The sequence below is a fragment of the Hyaena hyaena genome, unplaced genomic scaffold (assembly GCF_003009895.1).
Source record: "Hyaena hyaena isolate Hyena2069 unplaced genomic scaffold, ASM300989v1 scaffold_23, whole genome shotgun sequence".
Taxonomy (NCBI): domain Eukaryota; kingdom Metazoa; phylum Chordata; class Mammalia; order Carnivora; family Hyaenidae; genus Hyaena; species Hyaena hyaena.
Genome location: NW_024080655.1, coordinates 1,624,159 through 1,634,254, shown reverse-complemented (window position 1 = coordinate 1,634,254; position 10,096 = coordinate 1,624,159). Strand labels below are relative to the sequence as shown.

At 47.1% G+C, this 10,096-nt stretch overlaps 1 protein-coding gene across 2 annotated transcripts in view; it reads right to left on the bottom strand.

Moving 5' to 3' along the window:
* Positions 1 to 1,850: 1,850 nt before the first annotated feature.
* CKAP5 (cytoskeleton associated protein 5) overlaps positions 1,851 to 10,096 on the bottom strand; it is a 110,920-nt gene continuing 102,674 nt past the window's right edge. For both annotated transcript variants that reach the window (XM_039226747.1, XM_039226748.1), the window contains exons 36-44: positions 9,200 to 9,379; positions 8,526 to 8,713; positions 7,707 to 7,782; positions 6,853 to 7,041; positions 6,624 to 6,761; positions 6,075 to 6,158; positions 5,820 to 5,979; positions 2,651 to 2,802; positions 1,851 to 2,547 (exon numbers count right to left, since the gene is read on the bottom strand). In XM_039226747.1, coding sequence (XP_039082678.1) covers positions 2,302 to 2,547; positions 2,651 to 2,802; positions 5,820 to 5,979; positions 6,075 to 6,158; positions 6,624 to 6,761; positions 6,853 to 7,041; positions 7,707 to 7,782; positions 8,526 to 8,713; positions 9,200 to 9,379 — 1,413 coding nt within the window. In that variant the 3' untranslated portion in view covers positions 1,851 to 2,301. The remainder of the gene's footprint in view (positions 2,548 to 2,650; positions 2,803 to 5,819; positions 5,980 to 6,074; positions 6,159 to 6,623; positions 6,762 to 6,852; positions 7,042 to 7,706; positions 7,783 to 8,525; positions 8,714 to 9,199; positions 9,380 to 10,096) is intronic.

Sequence of the window (10,096 nt, the reverse complement as noted above, 5' to 3'; positions counted from 1 at the left end):
ACTTCCCCCCTCTGGCCCCTGCAAATAGCACGTTGGTGGGGTTGTTGCTTCCTGGAATTTCTACTCACATAGTAGTTATCAGACCTGAGCAATTTGTTTCTCTACGAAACAGGGCATAGAGGATGTATAAGTAGATTCATAAAGGGCTTGGACAAATGTAAAAGTCCCAAGAGTCACAGCACGTTCTTGAAGGTTGCTCCTGGCAGAGGTCACTGGCCTGGATGGAGCACGGCTCTGACACACCACTGCCCCTCCGCGCGGCTCCACCAGGTTTCCAGCAGCACCAAGGCCTATGGCCACTCCTTTTCGGTGTGGCTGTGGCTCGGGAGCGAGGCACCACAGCCCACGACAGGTGGGGCGCGGAGTTTCAGCTGGTGTGAAATGCCGATCACCTGGTAATTCTCTGGAGGACTGTGCTGTAAAGTCTCATCCCTGAGCTCGTTGGGGGAAGAGCATGGATGCCACCATGGTCCCCATTTGTGGCCTAGAATCTCCCAACTAAGATCTCTATAAACTACCTGGTTTAGAGTGGGAGGGGACTGAAGGTAAGTACCTTTATCTCCTTCCTTCCCCTTTATTTTCCCTTCCCATTTTTCAGTACATTAGGGAACAGAGAATTAGGACTGAGTTCCTTTGCCCTTGTTGTTTGGTTCTGGTTGACCAGAAAGCAGGGGGGAGACTGGAAATTCAGTGAGTTTGCAGGACCTCGGCAGCCCAGAGCTTTTTTAAAATTTATTTTTTAATGTTTTTTCATTTTTGAGAGACAAAGAGAGCATGAGTGGGAGAGGGGCAGAGAGGGAGACAGAATCCTAAGCAGCCTCTAGGCTCTGAGCTATCAGCACAGAGCCAAATGCAGGACTTGAACTCACAAACTGCCAGATCATGACCTGAGCCGAAGTCGGACACTTAACCAACTGAGCCACTCAGGCGCCCCCAGCCAGAGCTTTTAACCAGACTGGGGAAACGGATTAAGGATTAGACTATCCCAACTCTACTTTTGAAACCAGGGCACACATTCTCAAGACTGCTTCCCTTCAACACAGCTGCCAGCATACAAACTGCTGACCAGGCACAGCCACTCTTTCCAAATACGCTGTCCTAGCACAGCAGCGAACTAACGCCTCCATCTTCCTTCCAGGGAACGCCTACTCCTGTGTTCCCACTCCGGGGGGAGAGGCGGGTGTGATTTCAGGCAGCACAGGGGCCACCTGAGAGCCACGAAGCAACTTTGTCAGCCTTTCATTGCTTCAGTGCCAGCTGAGTAAAAGGTAGTTTAGAAAAATGTTCCTTGACCCCACTGGCTACCCAGGAAGTCACCTGTGTGAATCCAGAGCCTCTTAGTACTAAGGAGCTTTTCTGACTGTGGAAGGAGGCCCTGGGGAATTTCTCCTGGAGGACACTCCTCCATTCACTTTCCGGTCCTCAGACTGTGAAGCAGCTGTGGGTTTAGACTCCGAGTCAGAAACCAGGCAGGAAGCTCCTGAGCCCCCCAGTCCAGTCCCCGAGTAAGCAGCACCGTGGCCCCGCCATCTGGGGGCCCCACCTCGCGTGCGAAGTGGCAGGAAGCCTGAGAGCTCCTTGGAACCACAGTGCTGGTGGGAGGGAAGTCATGGCCAGGACCTCAAAATGGGGAAGGAAGGGATGACTCTGCTCTCCTGGGAGCTGCACCTGGAAAGCAGAGAAGGAGCACTGCTGCTCCTCCCAAGGGAGCAGAAGCCCACGTCTGTGCGCCCGGACCCGGCGGTGCTCCGTGAGCAGTCCTTCCTAAGCCTTCTCTGGCTGCTGGCCGGCCGGGCCCAAGAATAGACGACAGAGAGAGCTGCCCAGATACGGAGCATCGTGGGAGGCAGTTCTAGTTAATGCAAACTTTATTTATAAAAGACTCTTAAATTAGTTGTGTCATGCCATGCATTCATACAGAATACAGGGACCCCTCAGGGCTACAGGGAGAAGAGCTCACCAACTCAAAGGAAGAACTATTAAAGAGTGTCTAATAGTTAAAAGCTAGGAAAGATCAGGACGACTTTACAAATGAGCAGTTAAAAATAAAAGACCAAGGCTATGGAGACTAGTCGGAGCTGAGAGGAGGGCAGCTGTTTACAAGTCTGTGCACTAAACTACTACACGGATGGTCTTCTAGAGGCGGGCGCTGGCGGAGAAGCAGAGTATGTACAGAGACCCGCGCCGCGGCCCAGCCGGCCAGTCTGTGTGCGCCGGGCCCGCCGAGGCCCTTCTACTAGGAGGACTCCCGAGTTTAGTGAACTGAACGAAGCTGCGGGGAGCCGGGGGGCTGGGGCAGCTTCACTTGCGACTGCTCTTTATTCTCTCCAGTCTCTTTTTCAAGTCGTCGATGTTCGCTGTGGAGGACGAGGACGTGGCCATGGATCCTGAAGAGTGAGTCTGGTGAGGATCCAGGTCCAAGTGCTGGTGCTGCTCCCGGGACTCCCGGAGCTGCGAGAGTTTGCTGTGCAGCATGTCCGTGGAAGAGGCAACGGTGGGAACTGCTGGCTTGGAGAGCAGAGAGGTCAGCGGAGGTCGGTCATCTTGCTGTGGAGACAAGGGGAGACATTGGCAAAGCGGGTCAGTGGGCAGCTCTGGAGCGACACGGGCCAGCCTGTCCCTGAGCCACGCGGAAGGAAAGGGGCGGTACCTTTGTATTGTCCAGACCACAGCGCTGTCGGAGGATTTTGAGTCTTTCCAGGTAGACAGACGGTCCCACCTCCTCTCCGTTTGTGTTACCAATGGAGGACACTGTGCTTGTGGGAGCAGACATACATGTGACCTCCGTCTGAGGGGAGATGCCTAGAGAGGAAATGTGGAAAGGACACTCAGGGGTACCCACGTCCCACTTCCAGTCTGGCCTGGTTAATCTGCCGCCACAGCGAACGATTTGGGACCTAGATATCGGCATTATAAAGACTGAAAAAATCCAGAAGAGTCCATCTGGAGTTGGTGAAGAAGGGTGCTCTGAAATACACCAGACAAATTGAGTGAGAGCTTCAGGAATCAACAAAGAGCAGAATGGAGGTCGGGCCGTGCATCTACATCCTGGCGTGTGCGGGGCTGTATCCCATGACCCCACGGTGAGCTGGGCGGGCCAAAAGGCCTACGCTACTCCTGGCGCTATGGTAAGTGTCCAGCTGAGAAACCTGTGGACTTTAAATGTTGGCAACGATCAGACTCGGTTTGGACCAGGTGACACACAGGGGGAAGTGCTTATTCAAACCGGTGAGGAGAGTAAGGAGCTGAAGGCTACAGCGTATTCGTGGGGGCGAGGCGGAAACGGAGGTGTCCCATAAACACCCAAAGAAGGGGGAGGAAGGGGAGCATCTGTCACTCCCAGCACGGAGAACAATATTCTGGCAGGAGAGGGGAAAAACCAAAAAAGTCTGTCACAGTTCTTAAATTTCTGAGAAGGAACAATTACAAAATGCAGGCATTTAAAACACCCAAGCTGAGATCAAAGAAAATGCGTTAGAAAGTGCATTTTCTAAGCCAAAGAGATAAGGTCCTGGGAAGAAAAACTCCCTTATGGCAAACCGAAAAGTCGCACACAAGGTCACCGGAGGGAAAAAAGGAACCTCTGACGCAAACGCGAGGAGAATGCCCTGACGGGGAGGGCGGGCGGAGGAGGATGTGAGAGCCGGCAGCGAGGGGTGTGGGAATGCTCTCCACACAAAACCGCTCAGGCATCGGTGGGGACACGCACGTGTGTCACAAATGTGTTGTTCAGGCCCCAAGTATTAATCAAATGTTGGATGTCACCAGAGAGGACTTTGGAAGTGAGAAAAGGGGGCTCTGCCTCGACCAAGCAAACCACGGTATGTCTGCCTACCCCGTGACACACCATATAACGTATTTATGAGGGTAATTGTTCGGTGTCGGTCTCTACCCTTGTGGATGATCTGCTCATTTATTATCTATTACTTATTTATTTGAGAGAGAGAAGCGGGGCTCGTGCTCACCAACTGTGAGATCATGACCTGAGCCAGTCAGATGCTTAACGACTGAGCGACCCAGGTGCCCTATCCTGGTGGACTTTAAATTCCAGCAGAGGGTTTTGTCCGTTTGTTGCCAGGCACACAGCAGGCACTCAACAGGTACTGCTGAATGACAGGAATGAAAGCTTCTCCAATGCTAAGCTGAAACATTACTTTCCCATAGTGGAAAAGCCAGTAGCTGTAAATTACTGCTCTCAGCATCTAGAGACAAAAGGAAGACATTGGAGGTGTCAGTTCTAGAAACGAGCTGTCAAGAGTCTTAAACCATGCAGAGCAGAGCTCTCACATTCGTCCTGCAGTTAGCTCTCTGTGACGTCTGTGAAACTCCTCCTCTTACATTCCCAAATTTGTTGGCCTGTAAAACTGTTCCTTTGTGGTTTTCACACTTGGTCTGAGCCAGAAGGCTGAGAAGTGATCCTCTGTGGTTTTCAGATTCCAGTCATGTTCTCTCTCACCATATATTTTGCTAGGCTGAAGCTTCAGGTGTGTTTTCTGAAATTATTTTTCTTTTCTTTTTTACACCTTAAATTACACCTGAGACCTTAAGAGTTTTTTTTTCTTTCCTCAAAGTGTAATGAACAGAAGGTCTACATATGGACATACCATGGTTTGCTTATCAAGGGGTGGAGGGTAGATTACAAATGTTAAGAACGGTCTCCCCAAGATAGTGGTGTCTGAACAAAGGATCTGATGGAAGAAAGAGAGCCAAAGGCTATCTTGTGAAAGAGCAATCTACATGTAAGAAACAGCTGGTGCAAAGGCCCTGAGCAGGTCCATGCCTGCTGTGTTCCAGAACAGCAAGGAGGCTGGTGGGGGCTGGAGTCGAATGGGAGTTGGAGTGGAGTGAGTAGGTGATGTGGCTGGTGGCTTCAGGAGGCCTTACAATATAGAACCTCGGAGATCTCTAGAAGGCCTTTTGCTTTTGCTGAGAAAGGGAGAGCCTTTGGAAAACACTTGAGAAGTGCTGTTTGATGCTATGTGTGGAAATAAACATGGGAAGGCGACAGTGGAGCCAGGAAGTCAGCTCAGAGACAGTGCCATAAACCAGGTGAGAGATGATGACACTCACATCAGGGCAGCAGCCGGGAAGGTCATGAGAGGAGCATGTGGACTCTGCACACAGTGTGCAGGCAGAGCCAAAAGGATTTCCTGACAGAGAGGAAGACAAGACTCAAAGGCTCTGGGTCTAAGCAAACTAGACGGACAAAGTTGCCATCACCTCAGATGGAGAAGAAAGGAAACAGCAGGGTTTGGAGGAATACCTGGAGCTTAGCAGTGACATGTTGAGTTTACCCTGCCTACTAGAGACCCAAGTGGAGGCGTCACACAGGATGTGTCTGTTGGGATTAGGAAGAAGCTTTGGGCTGGACCCAAAACAACACTGGGCCTTCCTGGCATGTAAACGGTATCTCAAGTGATGAGACTACATGGATTAGTTAAGGGAATGAGGGTAAGAAGAGACGGTTACCGACCAAAGCCTGGGGAGCACCAACATGAAGAGTTCAAGGAGAAGATGAATCAGAGACCAAGAAGGAAGAGGCCAGGAAGGCTGGGTAGGAGGAGACCAAAGAGAACGGACAGGGAAGAAGCCCTAGAAGTCCAGGGAAGAAATTGTTTCAAGGGCAGGGAACACTGTCCTTGTTAAACACTGATGATGGGTCAAGTCAGGTGACAGAACTGACTGTAGCCATGTGAACATCACTGGTGACAATTAAGTACTGAAGAGCGCAGGCATAAATGTAAACCAATCAAAACCTCTAGTTCTTGAGCTCGGAGGTATTTTGAGCTCATCCCTGCAGCTACTAGAGGAAACCATACCTGTTGATGTGGGAATACGGCCTTTGCCCTCCCTCTCCATCTCAATCACCCGAAGGCCTCTTTCAACATAGCTCTGGAAGAACTGGGAGGAATTTTTCAGAAATGGTTCAATGTCTGCATCTGAATATTTCTTCTTATATTCATATAACTCTGCTAGGCCCTGGTTAATAAGAAAAAGGAAGAGGAGGTACACATTAGTCAGTGGCCCTTCTCTATAAAGCTGAAGCCCATTTGGGTCGACCCTTTCCCTCTTACCTCTTTGGTGTTCTCTTTAGAGCCAATCTTCTTAAAAATCTCAGCCAAAAAATCATTCACTTTGGCCTTTGATGATTTTTCATCCTGAAATTGAAAGACACAAAGGACTGGCTAGACCTGAGTTATTAATTAGGAACCCATGGCTGGATAAGAACTGAGGCTGGTATGTTCCTGTGGATGACAGAAGCACCAATGTCTGCGTGGAAAACACTAACATTCTGGGTTACTTAATGCCTGTAGGTTTTCAACTAAACCTGAGGAGGAAGGACCTTGGCCCATTCCTCCCTAAATCAGTAGAGCTCAGTGGATGTATCTGACAACCAAAGCCTTAAGCACAAGTACAGAAACCTTTCTTAGGGACCAAGAGGCACGTGGTTAGAACTAGTTCATATTTGAAAACTTAAAGGTAGAAAATGGTTTTGACACCTCAGCAGGAGAGTGACCGGCCCAATTCCTGAGCCTTTACCTTAGACCCTCAGAAAGATGGGCTCCAGCACTTACGTCTGTGACAGGATCACCACCCTCAGTCTTTCAAGCCAGGACACTTACTATTCGAGATGCTCCCTTTTCCGTTTCTTTATCAGACTTGCTCCCGGTCTGGTCCATGCTGTGCTTCATCATCCGGCAGAGGTGGGCCTCCAGCTCAGATTCGTTCTTGTTGTCAATCATCGTTAGGTGGTCTAGGATCTGCAGGAGACACACGCACATTGAAATGACAGCAATGCACAATGTTCTCTCAAGCTCCCTCAGGGACCAGCTGGCTGCTGTTCTCACATACCTTGGGCCCTTTTAATTTGCATAAAGTGTGCAGCAGCGTCTTTAGGGTCCTTATGGGAAATTCACTTTTGCACTGCTTCAGTTTCTCTTTGGGGAAGACCTTCATGAAAATGTGTATGTCCAGAAGAATTCTGTCCAGATTAATGCTGTTGATGGTATCAGGCAAGAGTCGAACCATTCTCCAGAGACACTATTGGAAAAAGAAAGAAAGGAGGAACAGCTGAAGAATGAGGACCATTCCTATTAGCCTTCACCTGCCCTAAGCTCTGCGGTCACTTCCAAAAAGATGGTCAGGGATATAAGCGTGGAACACCACCATGTCTTTTCAGTTTAGCTGCTAAAACTAAAAGCACATCGCTGGCAAGAGCGTTACGAGCCATCCATGTAATCATCCCCACACCTCCTTCTCACTCCCTGGAGATGGACCTTAAATGGTGAGAAGGTGTGGAGAACTGGGCATGGGACCCAACAGTAGAACAGTTCTGACCCAAGGACACAAACTCAATTACAGTGTAATAACAATGTTATCATGTTGTAGATATATTCATTTAGGGTCTTCTGTTCAAGGGGCTAAAATATTACAGGGCTATACACACCTCTTTCCCAAAAAAGGTATAAAATTTGTTTCATCAAACTAATTGCCTTTTGCTTCTAGGATAATTCGTCTTTCCCTTTTGATTGAGGCCAAGAACTGTTGAGGCCTGAGCATAGGGTATAAACTGGAGACCAAGTATATTTTTTCAAGTGTGCCTTGGTTGATCTGAGTCTATGTCTTACTTTCAACTGCCCTTTCTACACACTTTAACAACATATTGCATCTTTGGAAGAAAAGAGATCAAATTATTTCAACTTTACCTTCATAACAAGCTCTGAGAATTTGGGAGAACTGGCTGTTGCTAGCAGACTGTCTTGGAGCAAAACAAGTAGGGCACTAGAAAAAAAATCCCAGCATGATAGCATTAATAAGCTTCAAATGTGCATTCTAATTACATTGAAAGGCCAAGTGTAAATATTCTGTATCCATCTAATAAATTGAAAGCCTATGGATCAGGATTGTTTCTAATTACTTGACATTCAGCTATAAAGAAAATAAACATCAATCATTTAAGCTTTCTCAGTTACCACTTGATAAATGGTAAAGCCTGTCACTCTGGTTTTCACTGTCACTGGTAGCTGAGAGAGAAATGCACCTGAGATATACATGAAAGGAGAGGTAACCAACAAGCATGATAGTTCTATCCTAGAAAATTCTTTATAATTTTTTTAAAGTTTATTTATTTTGAGAGAGAGACAGTGAAAGTAGGGGAGGAGCAGAGAGAGAGGGAGACAGAGAATCCCAAGCAGGCTCTGCACTGTCAGGTGGAGCCCAATGTGGGGCTCGAACTCATGAACCTGTGAGATTGTGACCTGAGCCGAAACCACGAGTTGGATGCTTAACTGACTGAGCCACCCAGGCACCCCTATTCCAGAAAATTCTTGATGCTGGCTGGCTTACTGAGTCGTTACTAGTTTTAGCTGCTATCTCAGAACACTTTTGGTTCATGAGGAAGAAAAGAGTAATAAGTCAATTTATTAAGCAAACCTATAGTTATAACTGGTCTTAGTGACTTTGGTTTCTATGGGTAGACAGAAGAGAGGCTGTTGCAGGCTCAAATGATGAGAGCACAGATATACCTCAGGATGTTGGTCTGGTCTGATTTCTCCAGAACCTTCACCACCAAGAGGTTCACAGAGCGGATCACCTGCTGTCCTTCCTCTAGATCTTCAATCCGAGAGTCCAGCATTAAGGTGATGAGGCCATGCATCAGGTCTTTCAGTACTCCAGTGGAGGCCTCCCGGGCAAGGCTTTCTATCTGAAACAGCTATCCAATCATACTTGTGTTAGGTATGAAACCCAATAGATAGAGCAGTGAAGATAAATGTGGGTGGCACAAACAATTACACTATGTTAAAAAAAATTCAGAGTAGTAGGGGAAAAAAATCAGCAGACTCCCTCAAACCTCCAGAAATAGCCAAAACTAACTGGAGTGCTTCCTTCCTTTCTGTTGTAAGACTACTTTTATTGTGAGCAGTTATCTGTGACAGTGCAGCCAGGGGTCCTACCATCTCTGATGAAGACACTGGCAGGAAGCAGAATTCTAGTTAGTATGTAAGCATTCTATTTTGTACCCTAGCAATAAGGCAAGCTGGAGTGTCGCCCAACATCCAATGAAAGTAGTCCGCAGTCTGCAAGTAAAACTCTGTACATGATGTAGGCTTCAATGAAACATCTGCACAGATTCAGGTTCTAGAACCCAAGCAGGATGAGAGACTGAAAGGAAGCTCAGGTTCTGTAGAGTTGGCCTTACCGAAATCATGTTGCCAATGATACAGCTATAAAGCTTGATGATCTCATCTTTCTCCAATTTCTCATCTGCCATATGTGTGTTGTAGATGAGTCTTAGTTGCATGAACGTGGCTATCAGAAACTGATCAATATGGCCAGACATAGCTTCAGCTTTGTCTTCCTGTCTCAGGACCTCATCGATCTGATAACAAAAACCCCAAGATATGTTAACTAAAATTAAAAACAAAAACAAAACAACCCCCAAGATACAGTCTCCAAGCTTCACATTTCTAAGTAGCAGGAAAATATTACAAGGATGTCTATAATAAGCACTTATAATAATATGTTACCTTGAAAATAAATCCAGTCACAACCCACATATAAATAACTAGTCGTTAGGGATTCAAACACTCAGCAGATACTAACTGAACAAGATACTGTTAGGTGAATTAGTCACAGATTCTATTCTAAAAGGTTTGCTATCTAGAAGATTTGGGAATAAAATCCCTATGTTTAAATGTCTCATCTATTAAAGTGAATACCCATCATTTCATTTGATCATTCAATAGCTCTGGAGAAGCAGTAAGGTAAGTTAGTAAGATCTCTATTTACTACCTGAGAAAAGTGAGCCTCAGAAAGATGAGACTACTTAGTCCAAACTCAAAACTCAGGTTTCCCACATCCTGATTCTGGTGCTCTTTTTGGTTTGGTACATTGGTTGTCACTAATGGTAAAATGCACTACTGTGGGGAAAACATGTATTCCCCGTTCTACTGGAAAAAGTTCTTATTTTTATGATTACATAAATAACATCCAGAGACAAGCATGTCTATCTTCAATGACCCCCCCCTTTTTAAGAGAGCATGCAAGAATGGAGAAGAGGGATAGAGAATCTTAAGCAGGCTCCACGCTTGGCACA